The sequence below is a fragment of the Trypanosoma equiperdum genome, assembly GCF_001457755.1.
Source record: "Trypanosoma equiperdum strain OVI genome assembly, contig: ctg_907, whole genome shotgun sequence".
Taxonomy (NCBI): Eukaryota; Euglenozoa; class Kinetoplastea; order Trypanosomatida; family Trypanosomatidae; genus Trypanosoma; species Trypanosoma equiperdum.
The window spans coordinates 64,509-82,778 of record NW_027124873.1 but is presented as its reverse complement, the minus strand read 5'-3'; the positions used below and the strand labels follow the sequence as shown (position 1 = coordinate 82,778).

At 48.4% G+C, this 18,270-nt stretch overlaps 6 protein-coding genes across 6 annotated transcripts; all 6 read right to left on the bottom strand.

Moving 5' to 3' along the window:
* Nucleotides 1-315: 315 nt before the first annotated feature.
* On the bottom strand, nt 316-1,572 carry TEOVI_000448000 (Tetrapyrrole (Corrin/Porphyrin) Methylases, putative; the record flags this gene model as incomplete). The annotated part of the gene is made up of 1 exon (XM_067227247.1): nt 316-1,572. One exon carries the CDS (start codon nt 1,570-1,572, stop codon nt 316-318), a length of 1,257 nt encoding a protein of 418 aa, XP_067083348.1.
* Nucleotides 1,573-2,007: 435 nt separating this feature from the next.
* TEOVI_000447900 (Putative death-receptor fusion protein (DUF2428), putative) lies at nt 2,008-8,268 on the bottom strand (the record flags this gene model as incomplete). Its single annotated transcript, XM_067227246.1, has 1 exon — nt 2,008-8,268. The coding sequence occupies one exon, from the start codon at nt 8,266-8,268 to the stop codon at nt 2,008-2,010; it is 6,261 nt and encodes a 2,086-aa protein (XP_067083347.1).
* A 429-nt stretch (nt 8,269-8,697) lies between these two features.
* Nucleotides 8,698-9,249, bottom strand: TEOVI_000447800 (uncharacterized protein; the record flags this gene model as incomplete). The annotated part of the gene is made up of 1 exon (XM_067227245.1): nt 8,698-9,249. The coding sequence occupies one exon, from the start codon at nt 9,247-9,249 to the stop codon at nt 8,698-8,700; it is 552 nt and encodes a 183-aa protein (XP_067083346.1).
* A 1,546-nt stretch (nt 9,250-10,795) lies between these two features.
* Nucleotides 10,796-13,783, bottom strand: TEOVI_000447700 (uncharacterized protein; the record flags this gene model as incomplete). Its single annotated transcript, XM_067227244.1, has 1 exon — nt 10,796-13,783. The coding sequence occupies one exon, from the start codon at nt 13,781-13,783 to the stop codon at nt 10,796-10,798; it is 2,988 nt and encodes a 995-aa protein (XP_067083345.1).
* A 1,311-nt stretch (nt 13,784-15,094) lies between these two features.
* On the bottom strand, nt 15,095-16,630 carry TEOVI_000447600 (poly A polymerase regulatory subunit, putative; the record flags this gene model as incomplete). The annotated part of the gene is made up of 1 exon (XM_067227243.1): nt 15,095-16,630. The coding sequence occupies one exon, from the start codon at nt 16,628-16,630 to the stop codon at nt 15,095-15,097; it is 1,536 nt and encodes a 511-aa protein (XP_067083344.1).
* A 566-nt stretch (nt 16,631-17,196) lies between these two features.
* TEOVI_000447500 (uncharacterized protein) lies at nt 17,197-17,802 on the bottom strand (the record flags this gene model as incomplete). The annotated part of the gene is made up of 1 exon (XM_067227242.1): nt 17,197-17,802. The coding sequence occupies one exon, from the start codon at nt 17,800-17,802 to the stop codon at nt 17,197-17,199; it is 606 nt and encodes a 201-aa protein (XP_067083343.1).
* Nucleotides 17,803-18,270: the final 468 nt, after the last annotated feature.

Below are 18,270 nucleotides of genomic sequence, written 5' to 3'. Positions count from 1 at the left end.
TTTTTTTTTTCAAAATACGAATGACATACAAAGCGGGGAGTCTTGATGTGCATTATTCTTTTTATGTGTTCAAGTAAGTGAAACGAGGTACGAAACACTCGAGAAAAAAATGAAGGACAATCACGTACACTGACGTGAAGCAATAATATGTAGCTGGCCCCTTGTTAACAGCTCATACATATATATAGTTACAATGTGAAAGCAAAGACGAGGAAACGGGGCATATTTGTGTACGAAAAAAAAAAAAAGAGACTACAATCATAGTTGCCAGTGTAGACAAATACCCAAGTCATACCTAAACTTAGTGGGTAGGGCTTAATCTCTTGTTGCGTCCGTACGGTTAATCAACATTGTCATTCGTATTCTCTCTTGTTCTTTTTCTATTCTTGAAATAAGCGCCTCACGCCGCTTCTTGCGCAATAAGGACCGACGGCACAACCTCATTCTTTTAGTCTTCCCCACATCGTGAGTATTTTTCTCCTCCATGTTACCACAGCGTCCGGTTAACGACGCAAAACTCCTCCGCAGTCGCTGTCGTTTTAGGGCTTCGCATTCTAAGCGTTCCCGCATTTCGTTTTCATCCGGCCCATCGATGATCAGGACAAGTTGCCCCTTCTTAAGCAGCATATTCGCCTCCTGTCGCGAATAAAAAGACAGTAGCTTTTCTGCAACATCTGCATGTATAGATTCATTTACCTTTGTCAGTTCATGTGTTAGTACGACGCGTCGTTTGGGAAGGACGAGTGCGATGTCCTGTAAAACCGACAAAAGACGCCGGGGAACCTCATAAAAAACACATGGGTGAGTTGCCTCTCCTACAGCCGTCCGAAGGACCCGCAACCGCTCACCATGAGATTCCGGAAGCACATTTCCAAAGTAAAAAGAACCGTCACGGAGAGAGCCAATCCTCGGCCGCTTGGCAGCACATGCCCGATTCGTGTCTGCAGTCGCACTAACCTCGTGAAGGGAAGTTGTGACACCAGCAACAGCCAATGCACATGTCAGAGCGCATGACCCGGGTACCGCCGCGACACGAACACCTTCAGCCTGCATCTCCCGCACCAGTTCACCGCCTACATCACCCACGCATGGTGTTCCGCTCGTACACACCAATGCCATTCTCCTGCCCCCCAACAGGAGCTCAACTAGTTTCTCCTTCGTTGTCGTGCGATTGCTACGGGAATAATGAATTAAGCGGCCCTGGGACTCAATTTGAACAAGGTCAAGGAGTGTCTTTGTTGCAGGGCGGTCCGTCGTTACAATGTAATCCACTTGTCGAAGTACATCAAGTGCACGAATAGAAAAGTCTTTCAAGTTACCAATAGGCACGGAAACAACGTGAAGAACTCCCGCGTCGACGTTTGTTGGGGTCGTTAATGGATTAACTGCATCTTCAGGGAGTGTTCTGTTGTGACGATATTTGAAGGACCCACGAAGAGGGTTGCAGGACGACATGAAGCGGCAACTGTGATGAGTCCATTGGCATCCTCGAAAGCTACGGCGGCTTGCAACACTCCCGATAAAGGGCAACAAGGCGTGTCGCCTTATGCCTATTTGACTAGAAACAGACATTTGCCAATTCAGACTTGATATGTCTTCCCCCAAACCCACTTACTTCCCTCAGTTTCTAGTAATAAAATCCCATGTAACCCCACGAAAAAAAAATATATAGGAGAAAATCATACGGACCAGATGATGGGCGTACGTGAAGTTACGATCAAGTACGTTGTACAACTTTTAGTAAAAATACCACCGAACACATTCAAATGTGGCCCACTTTGTGGTATCCGCACACTACACGGATAGCGTTGGCATTGCAATTCTTCCACCCCGCACAGGGAAATGCAAGAGCCATCGTAACGCCACATACCACAGCGGTTAAAAAGTTGTTTGTAAAAAATCGTACAGAGGCTCATAGGAGCCACTTCCTTAATCGATTCTCACAATGTGTAGATGCTCGCTGCACCTCTTTATTAAATTAACAACGCTACGTGTCACATCGTAATGTCAGGCGCCACATGGCGACGGCTCATCCAGCAGCGCACCGTACATGACCGCCGGGTTACCGCACCGTTCCGAAACGTTCACTAGTTCAGTGTACACCGAAAAAACCGGCACGCAGTCAGCCCCCTCCCGTGTAATTACGGTTGCAAGAAAGGCAAGCAACGAACCCTCGGCAAACATGTTATCCGCCTCCTTTTCGAAGAGCACGCCTTCTTCATCACTCCCTTCATCATCATCGTCACCACACGTATCCTTAGTTGCAGAGCCGGAAAGACAGCATTCCGTATTCTTCAGAAGATGTTGCTTTACCATCACCGGTGACAACTCCCCAGTGGAACAATACGAGCGAAGAAGCGACACGAGAGCGATCACACAACTTGTGTGGTCAAGTGGCAAAGCCGCCGCCAATACGAGACGTGAGACGACACGGCAAGCAGCAGTGCGCACATCATAGGCGTCGTCGAACAGGAGCTGAAGCAAAACAAGGAGGTAAACAGATCGCTGCTTAGTAAATGTAGAAGTAGTAGCGGCGGCAGCGGGGCTTGTTACGACACCCGCCAAGAAACTATCATTCAGTGAATCCACTACCGCTAATCGCGTCTGTACATTCACTGTGGGAAGACAGTAATGTGTAATGATCTCCAAGACGGCTTCGTTGTGTGGCATATGACAAGTACAACGGAGACCAAGAAAGCGAATAGCCCAACTATGCACATCTGCATTGCGCAGAAAATGCTTAGCACTGGGGTCCATGCGCCGTAGAAGTAGGTCCTCTACTGCGTCAAATAATTCACTGTGCGCCTCTAGACACATGAGCCCCTCCTTACTCATGGTAACAACAAACTCCAACTGAGACTGCATACGTAACAGCTCCAAGCACGACAGACCTTTCACATGTCTGTCGTCGCCAAGGCTCTCCCGCAACATCGTTAAAGCCGCGTGTACAAGATCGCACTTCATACGTACAGCAAATTGCTTCACAACGCCAACCGATATCTCACTCGACCACCAATTCTTCGACATTAGGTAGCTTATGTGGTTCATGGTATGAGACATGATTATTTTGCTCGCATCGCAAGCGAAAACATCGCGCAACGCAACCCATAATGCGTCATGTGTTCCATGATGGGTGGTGATATCCGACAGATAATGCACAGCGAGCAGTGCAAAAAGGGTGATATTTTCCACAACAGCCGCATGGTAGGCGCGCGAAAGGCTGTACAGCGGGGTGGCGGTACACAGTATAGAGTGTAGCGTCGAAACACCAATGTTCACCAGCGACCGGACGGAATCGGTGATATCTTTTTTTTCAATGCCCTTCATACCAACTGTTGCATGGTATAGTGCATCAGATGCGACACTAAAGAAGGTGGCGGCTATTGTTGGACAGCGGACACAAGCCCGTGACAGCACCGGTTCCTGCGCAGAATTCCCCTGAGAAATAGTAAGGCCCTCTACAGTAAGGCGGCTAACAAGCAGTTGCACAGTGGGTGTCACACTGCTGCTCAGTGCCCTTGGTTTCACGTGACGACGAAGCGTTCCAACGTAGAAAGTATGAAACTGCTGAAGGTGCAGCAACACGCCGTGTAAGGCGTTCGCTGCGGTTCGTGATGCAGATAGCGCTGAACAAAACTCTGCAAACAATCCCTCAAGGTTAGTCGGTGGCACAAGCGATGTCAGTGCGACACTGCAGGCAGCACGAATCATGAGATTCCTTGAAGAACCACAGCGTACCACTGCATTCACGATGCGCTGTGAGTCAGGTTGCTCTTGTTCCTCTCCCTCCAGGTTTACCGTAGTTGCCTTTGTGATAACATGGGGGGGATCGGGAGCTAGCATAGAAAGCATCTGCAGAAGTGGAAACACTCCCAAGCTCGGTGAGGGGTTCGTGAAGCTCTTAACCAACTCCTCGTACGCAAAGGCCACTGCGCGGGGAGCACGAATAGCAATGTCGTGGAGAGAGGTGTTCACTCCTACACCGCCGGTAGAGGGGTGCTCGCCAACGAAACGGGGAAGTACAGCTGAAAAGAGCATCAGTGAGCTGTTCCGTATGCCCCAACTGGGATCATCGAACCCGGACGCCGCTATCCAAAATGCATCTTCAAGGTGTGACACGGAGCGCGATGCAAATGATTTGTTTTCAAATATAAACTTCAAAACGTTCAGAGCGTTTGAACGCTGGCTACGACGAATCTCCCCATCAGCTTCGGGCGTCCGCCGCTCATCATTACCGTTTGGGGGGCACAAATCTGGGCCGCCCTCGTTGCTATGTGCATTGGTTGCCACATGAAGAAGCCTCTTCATAGCTTGGGGAAAGAGGGTAGCAGGAACGCCTATGTCTTCCGCCTCAAGCACAGCAAGCAGGGCATGTGGCAACCCTTGGCTGCGCCGCAGCATGCGCGCTACACTTACGGAGGTGACGCCATCTGGTCCCAACAGAAACTCCAGAATCTCAGAAGGGAGAGTATGGCAGGTTACATCCCGCGAGCGAAGAAGAGCAGCAGCAATCGTTTTCAGTGCTCCACGCACCGCACGCATCACACCATTGTGCTTAGTCCGAAGGAGAGACTCCACGAGCACGTAACACACCCCACGAACAACCTTGAAGTCGAGACTGTCAATGCTGACAAGAGCCACGACACGCTCAACTGCGGCGGCGGCTGTGCGGATACAGAGCCATGTGTTGTTCACAACCGCACGCATACTCGCCTCCTCGCAAGGGTTCCCTTTGTCGAATGCGTGCCCGCGACAGTCCACGTCCACATCACCTTCACTTGCAGAGCCGCTGGCCTCCCCCCCAACAAGTAGGGAACAATTCTGTAGAGCCTGATTGCAGCACAGAAGCATCTGGTTACACGACTCTTGCAGTCCGTCAGCAGTGGTACATACCTCCTTGACATTTGATAGCAATGCTGCACAAAGCGAAAGAGAACCGTGAAATGGATGAAGTTTGACAAGTTCGTATGCCTTCTTAGTACCCAATTGGCATAGCCCGACAAATTTGCCGTGAAGTTCAGCAATCTCGAGTTTTACTAATTCCAGCCGCCGTTTGCACTCTCTTTGTGGGTCCTCGGATGCCGCTTTCCTAGCAGCGGGTGTGAAATATGTGGCCAATACATATCGCAACACCTCACCTTCCGCCTTTTTGTACGTGCGAGCATGGGAAAGCCCTGCCTTCGCATCACTAGCCGCCACCGGGTTACCCAAGCGGCGCTCAGAAAATACAGCGCTGGCAGCATACTTGCAATACGTTTGAAGGATGCCAAACGCACACTCGCGTGCTTTCACCCAACCTGATGACAGACACTCTAGCAAACCTTCGACAAGGGTTTCGGGAAGTAACTGCTCCTGAAGTTCGTGAAGTTGTGTATCTGTGAAAACCTCAGTGGAGTTTCGGAGGAGGCATGAGTATATCATCATCGCTGTCACGCGTCGTTCAAGCGAAAGATTGCGGCACCACTCTACAGACTCACCAATGTGCGGTGCAATGTACGACACGGTTCGAACGAAGTGTTTGGTGACAAGCTCTCTATACTGATCGCTCGCTTCGTTCCCTTCTGCCTTCCTGCGACGATTGCTGCACTTGCTCGCACAACTGTCAACCAGCCGCTGAGCCCATTTTTTGTATACTTCTAAAAGGTTTCGCATGGCCGCCGAATCACCTCCCGAGTGCATATTAGTACTAATGTACCATTCCATGAGGCGACACTGCCAGTAATGCACAGGCTCGGCCTTCTTCATGGTGAGCACGCACAGACCCAATGCGGTATAACGAAGTTCGCTTGAATGTGATTGTAGACTCGAGAGGACAACCTTGAAAAGGCGACTTCTGGGATGAATATAAGTGCTCACATCCCTGCCAGCAACACGAGCACGGTGTAAAATTTCAACAATACTTTGACCCAGCCGGAAATAGCAATCCCCGCTTTCGACCATCGTTGCTAAACGCGACAACAGGGTTGGGAGGTATGACTCGTCACGTTTCAGACACGGAGAGATCATGTGTGTCACAATGTTTGAGATACGTGTCGCATCTTCGACGTGCAAAGGTGCACAATATCCGGGAACCACAATTGACTTTAACAACGGCTCAATGACACCCCCAAAAAACAGTTTTTCAGTTTCTGTTTCAGTACCGCTCGAAAGACGAATATAATTGGCCGTTTTCGCAAAAACTTCACCAGCAGCGCTCCCTACCTTGGGATTTATTGCGCCACCAAGAAGCATTCTGCTGAATTCGCAGAGCGCATCAACTTCTGAAACATCATCGGGCGTCACTGCAGAACAATAATCAGCAGCGCCTTCTTTGCTGCATTTAGCACGATGTTGACGCAGCTCCAAGAGAAACTGAGGTACCTGCACAACGTCAAGAAGGGCCAAAAGTGCGTGGTACTTACCTCTCCTTTCATTGGGTATTGGCAGAATTACATGTAGGGTCTCCGCAACATCCAGTGCATCGACTTCCTGGTTTGGTGCACCAGAACCTTGCGACAAAAGGGTGTTGCAACGTCTAACAGAGGAATGGACAGCAAGTATTTCGCTGTATGCTCCATATAGCGGCCCGGCCACATGCTGTGTACTGTCGTCCCACATCCCCATGATTACCTCTGTTGCTTCGCTTAGCGCTCGCATAAGTCCAGAAGTATTTGCGCACAGTGCGCTTAGTGCCTTGCGATCAGTTTCAGTCAGTAACCCAACTCCGCCAGCACGCTGCACGCCCCTCTTCACTACACGCGTCGTGCCTTCGACGACGCTTTCTTCAAGCGTGGTTTCGAGTAGGTCAGCAATGCATGTAAACACAGAAGAAAGGTGTCGAACAACAGAATCTATAGTTTGAATGGCCATGAAGCGCGTGTCTGGGACATGGAGGGCGGAGCAATAAGAAATAGCAGCTGGAATTATGACGTCGTACACCGCAACCAAGGGCCGCCCACTGGCGGCATAGGAACTGAGATTGTCCAATAAAGGGACAACAGGTTTCAGCAGCACACCAACAGAACCAATGTTACCGCGCAGAGGGGTCGATAAATGCGCAAGTAAACCCTTCATCAAGGCGAAACGACCATTTGCAGTGAACGAATAAAATATTCGGCGCAACGAGTCTCGTGAAAAGGAGCGTTGCAATATCTCATGCTGAGGGTCACTGGAACACACAAGTTGCACAAACTCCCTAACGTACTCTTCCGTCCATCGTTTGCTACAACCATCGTCGTCAGCAACCGAAGTGAAGTTCGACTCCTTACGGACTTCACTGGCGCCGCAGTAGCGACAGATCTCAAGTAAAAACGATGCGTCGCACGTGCGGATTGTCAAAAGCGAGGATACAAGGAGTCCAGCACCGTTAAGAACATCTTTTGGAAATACTGCCGATGAAAGCATCCTCAAGGAAGAAGAGAAAAGTTTGCATATATCCTCCTGCACCTCAGCCATCTTTTGTTCCTCCCCTTCATGCAGGACATCACCTAGAAGATGAAGAAATTTATGAACATATGTCGTTACAACACGGATGCCATAGCGGACATACGACAAATCTTCGCCCAGAAGCATGCCGCTGTTGCCTTTCCCACATTCTGACTGGGAACATCCAGCGCAGGCATTGTCTACCATCCACTGCAGGCTGTCGCCCAGAAGCGGAACAACGTCGAAAAATGTGTTAGCAAACACTGCTGGAAAGAGCGGAACGGCAACACACATTGTGCCATCTATGCAGTTTACCCAGTTCATAATGGGATCCTTCAACAGGGACAGTTCGGTGGAGTCAAGATGCTGCAACAAACTAGGGCGGCACCCGTCGCGAAACCAAGGCTTTATGTGCGCGGTAACAAATGCCTCTTGAAAACACAACTCAAGATCCTCACTCACGACGTACACCGTGCGGACAAGGGTGGCAAGGGCTCGGTGAAGATACCGCACGGAAGAGTGCAACAGAAGCGGAAACACAAAATGTACCGCAAGTTTATGCAGAAAGGTGGCACACCCCCTCTTATGACGCTGATTGTAGAATGCTGGTTCACGAAGCGCACCCGTTATTTGCGATATACATCGAACGCGGTGCTCGGGCGTCGCCGCACGCATAAAATTTACGATCTCGCGTTCAACAATGTTTGCTGCCTTCGGGGCCAGTGGCGTTAATGCGTTGATTGCCTGCAGAATTGTCGAGGACCCCTCCAACAATTTCGAGTAAACACACATGTCCATGTTGGCGCTACCCGATGAAAGATGATGTTGTTGCAATCTTGCAGCCGTCGTGTACTCGTTCGACATACGTTAACTTTTAAACCTCTTTCTCACCACTTTGAAATCTTGGGACAAATGCGCCCAGTATATCTATATTGTAAATGCATTTGACCATTTTCCAAACGTATATTAGACACACAAGCACAAAACATTCATGTTTTGGTAGTTCCGGTTAGAAGGAGATGCAAAGGAAAAGAACAACAAAAAAGGGGGAAATCGACGTAGAGGAGCTGCAGCACTAGAGAATCCATGACAGATATCACGAAATAAAATGGCCCCACCGATATTAGCGCATTCCGCAACGTCACTCACATATATAAGAGTGGAATAAGGAAAGCAGGAATTGGGCGTAGAAGAGCAAGCAAACAAAAGGATGCAAAATCACATCACCTACAGAAGAACAAAATAGTAGTACATAGCACACGCGGCGTAAAACTCACACAGAATAATCGATTACTACTGATTTTCAGTCACACCAGTTGACCGATTCTCTTCGCTAAGAAAACCCATGCTACGCTTCCACAACCACAAAGAATTAGACTGTTTTTTCTGGTCTAAAGATTTATTACACTTTGGAAGGGCGGGTCTAGGGTAATGCCGACTTCGATTACAAACCTTCTTCTTTCCATCGAATCGTGGTGGCACCGGGGGAAGGCTCGACAAAACTTCAAAACGGGTGTACGGCCCCCATGACTTAAGAGTCAGCACCGGGCCACTGTAGTGCGGCGGAGGAGGATCCCGATGATGTCCCACCCACCTGTCCATATCATTAGGGGAACGGGCCAGTTCATCGTATTCATCACATAAAAACTCCTCATCCTCTACTGGTAGCATTTCACAGATGAGGCCTCTTAACTTCTTCTTCGGAGGTGGTGGAGTCGGTGGCTTCACAGCCGGTGGCGTTGGCACACTAAATAGTTCGGCTATGGAAATGTTGCCGCGGCCGGCGCGCCGCTCCTCGTCCTCACGAATGAGTGCGTCAATCTCCGCGTCGGGTAGGTAACTCATCGTACGGGTTCACACGAAACTATCATTCAAATAACAGGTTCGGGTATGCAGCACCACCTATACCCCCTACTTTCTGTTAACGTAATGTCAACTCACTTTGTGTGGATTTGCCGGTGGAAGAGTGCGAGCGTAATGCCTGAATGGTAAGTTATGTGTTCCCTCTCCTAAAATGTGTCAGAGTAGTTCGCTTTCAAAGTGACGGAGGGGGTAAGAGCCGACGCAGACGGATTTCTCCAGTCCCCCTTCAGGAGTTTCTAAACCCTTTACACTTACCACTTGTAATGTCTCCTTCCCTAACGCCTTATTCAAAGCGGCTGTTGGATATATGCGTACCCCCCGTGTTGCGTACGTGAAGTACTCAACTACGAAGATCGCTTACGGTAGAAGTTTGGTAAAATGGAACAGTGCAGAAAAGAAAAGGTAGTAGAGAGAGAGACAGTTGCAAAGGCACAGCAGTGATATAAGGGACATGCACACAAAACATAGAGAATCGCAAGCGCCTTAGACAATAACAAGTGGCCTCATTGAAATGTCAGACAGAAAAAAAACCCAGCGGTGGGGGATTTTAAAAAATCGAAGGACAGAGTACGAGCAGAGAAGTAAAACGGTTAACAAAAAGAAAAAGGAGAGAACGAGATGAGCGGGCGCTTGATCCGTGTAAGTAGAGTTTCAACAATGCGTCACTTTAAAAAAAGGAGGGGTAACAAAATGCCTAGGGGACGTAAGGGGCTATTCGGACGATACACTCCAGGCACCTCAACCCCCATGTGGTGCAATCTCCAAAATAAAGGAGAACCCCCCAAACGACGGTAATTGACTGATGCATCAAAACGTGCGAAAATCAAGGGACGTATATACATAAAGAAACTTAAATATTCAACCTTTTTGAGTTGGCATTCTTTTTTTCCGTATATCTTCTCGCCCTTGGAGTCGCAACCCAGTAGGAGAGACCGAACAAGGAATAAATAAGAAAAAAAAGAAAACGATACGCCCGTTTGTGGGCTTTTTTACCAGTGCCGCGAAACATCCGCACACTCAGAGGCGTCACCTCAACAAATCACCCCTCTTGCTCCCCTTCCACCCAACGCACTAGCAAACACACATACACACACACGAATATACCCACGACACAGCGCATATTCCACAATATAAATCAGTCACGCTCTCACACTCCTCCCCCTTCCTTCTTTCAAATTCCTGTAATATCTACCCCGCTCTTCTCCCCTCTGCCTCAACAACAACACATTCATCATCAATCAATAACACTCACATTCCCCATTTTTATCCTTCTGCTCATCGCCGGGACCACACTCTTTCCTAGTCCCTGATCCCTCTGCACCAGCCCCTCAGTACCTCTCTGACTTCAGAGACATTTGTATATTCATCCCGTGTACCCCTTTTTACGTCACCTATTGATGTGGTCGCAGAAGTGCCAGCTACAAAGATTGCGCGGAAGGGAAACAGAGGAGGTGTCTGCAAGTCTATGTAACCCCAAAAGCTTGAGCAACAACGTTGCAAAAGGATCCACACGGAAACGTCCTCAACTTTAATCATCGTCATCATCCTCAATGAGTGGTCCATGCAGCATAAAGTAGGAGTTTTGGATGATTTGCACGTCATCGTCGTCATCGTCGTACGGTGCAGGGATAGCGGTATCGAAGGGAGTTAATACTGCTGATTTTTGGGGACTTGACCCAATTGCCGGTGCGCTTTGCGGCGAAGGCCGCTGTTCGTCCCATAGCGTGCCGTCGGCAAAGCGACGAAGCAACAATACATCCGTTGCCGCCACATCATTGAACGGAATTATTTCCTTCGGCGCGGTGTAATGCTTTGCGAACGTTTCAAAACTACCTTGGTGTTCCTGTACGTTCAGAGCAGCGGCGAGACTGTGGAGTCGGCGCTGTGTTTCTCTGTGAAGTCTTTCCATGTCAAAGAAGCGGTCGTGTTCCTTCAGCGCTATGGCAAACCTAGTCTTTGAAATGGGGTGGGGGAGCATACGCAGCGCCCGCATGCACCCTATTGCTGTGTTGATGTTCTCCCTGAAATCAAGAATTTGTGTTGCATCATCAATAGAAACAACGAAACGCTTCATTTGCCAGTTGCACGCAACGCCGAAGTACACTACGCGGCCCCTTTCGGTTGTCACCGGCCTGGAATATTCAATTTGTGGGTAAAGTAGTAGCAGAGATGCAAAGAAAAGTGAAGTGTCCACAAGGGAAAACATTCCCCCCAGAATTGTGGTACTGTTCTTCAGAATCACAGGGATCACGATTCCGCCTGTCTCCCATCTGGCACCTGAAGGGATAAATGGATGAACCACTAGCTGCTTAGAAGTACGCACAAATACCATGGAGGCGTGACGATCCTTCTCGTTTATGTGGCCCGCATCACGAATAAACGCCGCACGACGAGAGAGAGCCATAGACAACAACATGAGCATCGTCGATGCATTCTCCCTCAAGGATTCTGCAACCTTATTTACGGTGTCCACGTCATCCAGGCGATCCAAAAACGCGTAGTTCATCAACTGATCTCTCATGTGGTTCATCAATCCTTCTATTTTTTCAAACTTGAATTCCTGCACAAGAAACGCCTCAAGGAAGGCAGCTGTCGCTGCACCGGTAGTACGGAGCCTAAGCCACTCCAAAAACACGAACGCATCAGCGAGAAGGTCACTAGATAATGCAATATCGCCAGCACATCTCTTCCGACTTTCCTGAGTAGCCTCAGTCCAACGGTTCACGGTGTAGGTAGGAGGTGCGGTAGATCGGAAGGGCAGCGCAATCACTGCACTAACCACAAGTGTTGCCTCTCCGAGCCCCAGGCTGCAACCACCCATTATCAAATACGCAACGTCTATCTCAACCGGCAGTCGTGACTTTATTTCACCAAGAAACGTGATGGCAAGACTGTCCGGAGTCGAAATCATACATTTTTCTGCGACCTTCTGCATCACTTGATCAACAACATCACGTGGAACGGAGGGTAACAAGCGACCCACCTCACATACCGAAAGGTTCAGTCGTGCGCATTGCACGAAGGCGTTCTCCACATTGAATATGTCCGGAAGGAACTGGGCTTCGTCTTGGAAAGAGGCACCGACATCATCCTGAAAGAGGGCAAAGTAGCAACAAGTGGTGTTTTCGCCAAGAATAGACTTGCGTTCGGCCTGCTCAGCTTTGGATTCCCATTCTGTAGTGCTGGCCGCTATGAAACTCTCCGACTTGTGTTGTACAGATGAACGCCGTATGGTCCCCATGTCTAGCACCATTGTGAATTCATTTTCGGTATCCAAGGCATGACTCACATGATTTATGACGTGCACACGATGTTTCGTTTCAACCTTGTCAGCAGCGCTTTTCAGCGTAGAGTACACGGTGCAATCCTCAATTTTGGCCCCCTGCAGGGCGGTAAGTACTTCACGAACATCCGCGGTAAATATAGAAAAGATCTGTGCCGTAGGGGTGTGAGTAACAACATAACGCACAAGCTCAGCGGCAACATCCGCGGTGTAGTCAACAAGTCGCTTCGGCGGGCTGGGGAATTTCCCCGCGGCATCCTTATCCATTTCCATGGTTTGCTTTCCAAGTAGAGCGCACACCTCATTGTACGAGAATTCGTGCAGGCGGATTACTTTGTCATCCAGAATCTTGACTCTCGGTACACCAATTGTCCTAGCAACATGACCATCGCTGCTGCAGTCCGTTGTGACAACAAGCCGCACGGACTGGGAGCGAGGTGTGTTACTCATCATCCACCCACCAAGCATCTTGAGAAAGCATGATAGTGACGAGGTTGTGTCGACGCAACAAGGAACAACTACATGCGTAAAGGGAGCGGGACTCCCCAATTGTGTCATGTAGAGGAGGGCCATATCCGCGGTCATCACCCACGCGCGAGTAGATTTGCTACCCTCGAAAGTTTGCCCAAAAAGTACACCAACACTTTGAGTATCTTCTCCCTCTTCTCGCAAAATGGCCTCAACACTCGACCTGACGTGACTCAGCTCGTAGTATTTGGAGACAACAACGAGAATGTTCGCCATTCGATCAGCAGACAGCAAAGCAGCCACAAGTGATAACGTATCTTGCGACTTTCGCGTGGCAACGACTTCGCTCTCTTGAAGTGCGTCCAATCCTGCAGACGCGGCGCGATGCGGAACCTTGCTTCGCCGCGTTGAGAAAACTCCATGCAACCGCTGTCTTACCTCCGTAGCATCGGATTGCGGTTGGTACGTCCGTGTCCGAGCCTGTTTTGCCCTTCCAACAACAACACCCTTTCCCAGTAATTGGATTGCACCCACGTCAAATTGAAGAACATTAGCCTCCGCGGAGGTTTGTTTCTTCGTAACAGTGAGCATATCGGAGCCGAAAGGATGAGCAGCGTTGGGGTCGCCAATAATCGTGGTACCCTCACCGGGTGTGTGAAGCGAAACTGGCGACGTGGAACTTCCAGGCGTAAGCGCATGCGTAGGGATAATGGGTGAGGCAGTAATTTTCCCTCCCTTGCGACCAAGGCGGGGGGCACTAGCCATTCTCCCTAATTGCAACTTACCTGATTTCCCACTTCCCCCAATTAGAGGGATGACAATTCAAATAACTGGATTTTCTTCCACTAAATAGCTACTTTGGTGCAACCAAACAACACACACACGCACGTGTCAGCGTCACCCTATTCACCCTCACTTCCGTTTTCTTTTTCTCTTTCTACCCTACTTCAGTGCGCTTTCCTACACAAAAGGAACCAACACACGCGCGCTATCTGTGCTGCTTTCTTTCCTTCCAACAACAAAATAAACCCTTTTGCTCCACTTCTTCACCTAGTTTTCTTTTAAAGTTATTTGCTCTGATAGACGCCTTTTACAAAAAAAGGAATTAAGGCGTGTATTCCTTGTTGTTTTCTCTCTTCTTTTTTTTTACTTATATATTCGTTCTCGCTCTTCACTCCATACGAAAATAACAAGACAAATGAACAAACAAAGTATCCCAACACACTCACATATGTATGTACATGTATGCGTAAATAAATAAGTGTTTGTTTATTTACACATTTACATATTTAATTAACAACATTTTGTTGTTTAGTTATGCATTTGCTCGCCCAATAATTCATGAACAGCAGCAGTGTTGACCAGTGGATGTGGGGGAACCGCACGAAAGCAGCGGAAAATGTTGCCACGCAGTGGTACGCATACACATCCTCCCGCACACATCGCTTTTTGGCATACCACAGCAGCAATCGGGGGAAAGGGCAGGCGAGAAAAGAGGGGAGGAAAATGACAGACAACGGTTTATCAGACTATTTATTTATCTTTTGCTTTTGCAAAAGGGGAAAAAGGGGGAACCTGAGCAAAGTAAAAACGCTCGAGATCACTCACGGAACAGTGCCGGTAAAGAAATGGTACAACACGAAATAAACTGGTACCAACCCAATGCATTAACGCCGCCGCCACCGCCACTACCATTACAGGCCTTACATTCCAAGTACGCCCCACAACATCAACCAAACTGACAACTCATCGTTTAGGGAGTAAAAGTAGGGAATAGGAATATCTTTACGCGAGTTCCACTTTTGGAAGAAGTCAATTCAAACGATACAACCACCCACACCAGTGAGGAAAGAGGGAAATTAAATGGAATATGCTCCATGAAAGCACGGTCGGCAACACCATGTAAAACTAACGGAATAAACTGCGGGGAAATTTGCCCCTCCTCCTCCTCCCATTTATCTTTTTGTGGGTTCCCCTTCGCTCGTATTACGAGCAGGAAATTGCTCTTTGCAGCTCACAAACGGTCACATGTACATTTAACACGCGGAATAACTAAACCACCAAAATATCATATGATTACTGTTTCATTTTTGTTGTTACCCAAACCCCACTAAGCGGATCCGTCTCCGACTCCTCCACATTGCGCTTCCACAACACCCGCGCCCTCTCCTTCGCAGCCGCTGCTATCAAAGCCTTCGCCATTTCCTCCATAGGTGAGCCTGCACAACCGTTCTTGTTATGACGTTGGTGATCAGCAGCGCATTGCGGAGAATCGCCAGGCTCCTCACCGTCGCTCTCACCGCCATCTTCATCATCGAGGTTCCCACCGCGCGCGTGCTTCAGTACGAGGGCATCCCTCCGCCGAATGGCGTCTTGAAATGTAGTCCGCAGTTGCGCTGTTATGGAAGAAGAAACACGTTTCACCTCACGCGCCAAAACGTCGGCCGGGGCATTCCTTAAATTCGGATCAATAAACTTCAGATACGCAAGAAGACAGTTCACCTCGGCAGCTGCGTCGTAGTGATGGTCGAGGTCCAGATCAGGTGGAAGTAAATGATTGAAGTGAACCCTCTCCCGCAAGTGCGCGTTGAAGAAAAAGAATTGGTTTTCCACATATTGGACATTGTACGATACCTGCGGCGCGCCGCAAGCAACCACAAGACGTCCCTCAGTGCTCGTCGGGCGTGTCCATATGGGGAGTAGAAGGTCTCCCTTGAGGTACGTAACGGTGCCATCCTTCCCAATAAGGTGTGAAGGCACCTTCTTCCTCCCCTCTCCAACCCCTTTGCCTCTGTGGGTATACGGCAACCTGAATTTCAACATGCTAAATTCACCTTGTAGGATCTGACACCAGCATTCCTGTGCCTTCATGTTTTCTGCCACGTGATCCTCAAAGTTCGGAAGGTTCACACTCCCTGAACGGATGTCTGATATGAACAACAATGGCCGTTCCCGTTCCCTCGCTACAGCGCACAATAAGTCAAAACCCACAGGAAGCTGGCGCTGCGGTTCATACATAGACGGGATGCTTTCCGTCCCCCGGGCGACGTCATGCGTTCCTATCACGGTTTGTAACTTTTGATGAAGGTCCTTCAAACGCGGATCTGCACTGTCAACTGCTACATGCTCGTAAATAGCACCGAGTGCCGGGCAAACATTCGACAGACGGCGAGCGTTTATTCCATATGCCGTCGCATTAGTAAAAAATTCATTTCGCAATGTAAAGTTAGGGTGCTTCTCCAGCACGGGGCGGTCAAACTTTCCCGGATCTACAAGCTCCCATGTATGTCGTCCCCTAAACATTTCGTCAAGATACGCCAAGTGCGTACCAGGGGCAGAACCGGCGTATACGATATGATATGAGACATCTGGTCGTGCGTAGAGGCAAAGCAGCTGAATCTCTGAAAGCAAAAGCTTCCGTTGACCCCAGTGAATGGAGCTCTTCACGCTAGCACCGCGGGAACAGTACTCCTGCGCGGGAAAGTTGGCGTCAATAATAACTGGAAAAGAAAGCTTTGATGGATAGTGCTCCACCACGGCAGGGGGGAAACTCAACGATATTGATTTTGCATCATCATCACGGGGTCGCTTCTTAAAAAGACTAGGATACATAACCAACGCACACGAGCAAAGGAGGAAGTGACGTGTTTTTTTTTTCTTTTTTCGTAAAAAGAAAAAAAACTAAGTAAAAAAAAAATGGAAACGCCTACACTCCCTGCCGGGCAGGGGTATCACCCAACCAAACTAGCCAAAATTTGCAAAGCAAAAAAAAACTAACGGCGGTATATTAAGCGTGGAAAATAAGGGAACAGATTTTTTTAAGGGGGAAAAAAGAGGACAACTAAAAGTGTAAGGAGGAAGGAACATAACGCTTGCGTAAAGTGAAGTACAAAAGTGTAACAGCAGCAAGGCAGGAAAGGAGCAAGCAGACGAAGTGCGGTGAGAAGGAAGAAGAAAAAACAGTCGAGCACAAAGGAGAGATAGGCATTTTTGCACAGAAACAGTTCGCGTCAAATGTGCTCAACGAGTAATAAACAACGGTAACAGTATACGTTGGAGTAAATAACACGCACCTCTTCGCCAACTGGAGCGTCACTCATCTGAAATCGCAACATGGCCTAACAATAGCGTCTGTCACATAAGTGATAAGACCCGTAATAAATAATGAAAAGTTAATACTACCAGTCCAGTGAATGCGGTTCCACGAAGGCGCACATAATAGACGTAGCACGCTGCAATTTTGCCATGAGCTCGGTATTTCCCGCTTCACAACGTTGCCTACGCCAGGTTCGAGCGGCCGCGAGGCAGTGAGTGACCAATGTTCTAAGGTGGAATTCCACATTGGAGCCATCGTCTTCTTCATCCCAGTCATTATTATCTGAACCGGAGTCAAGAGTTTCGCCGAAGTAAGTTTCACAATTCTGTAACCGCATCTCGTGCTCCCACTGCGCCTGCGTTGGAGCTGGCGACGCTTCGTAGAGAGACAAAAATATGCGAAACCACACGCGCCATTGCGTAGCTTCACTTTCCTTTACACCATTCAGAACCATACCACATTCAAGGCACGTGAGAAGTTCATTAATAAAAAATTCCGTGGCGGCTAATACCGCAGCCTGCTGTTCTGCTTGCCGCCTCCCATCCACCACAACTTCCTTTAGAAATGGATGGCAATTCTCCCCCAGTTTCCCGTCTCCAGTACTGCTCATGCCTCTCATAATTTCTATGCGTGCATCCCGAAGAGAATTGGCATATACCTCCGCATCGTCAACGATATCTAAATCCATCGACTCGGTGCCAAAAAAAAAATTTTTAAATGAAATACAGAAAGTGTAGAAAAAGTATAAGCAAACAACAACAACAACAACAAAAGAGGGCGAAATAGTTCCGTTGGAAAGTGGAAATAATTAATCTTTAAATTTGAAATACAGAAAGCCCTTTTGCGCGGCTACCTGACGGCAGCTTAGAGGCTTCAGCGGGAGATGATAGAGAGTTTTTTTCCTCTTTTAATAATATTTTCTTTTTGAAAAGGAAAGAAAGGTAGCAAAATAATAAAAACAGCCATTGGGACCCCACAAGAGACTACCTATGAAAAAGGCGTATTGGCACAAACCACACTGCAACAGACGAAACAAACGCCTCAGGAGTATGAGAATGGGAAACACAGAAAAACAAGAACGTAAAAACAAACAAAGATAGCTAACACAGTACATATGTATATATTTATATATTTATATATATACACATATACAGAC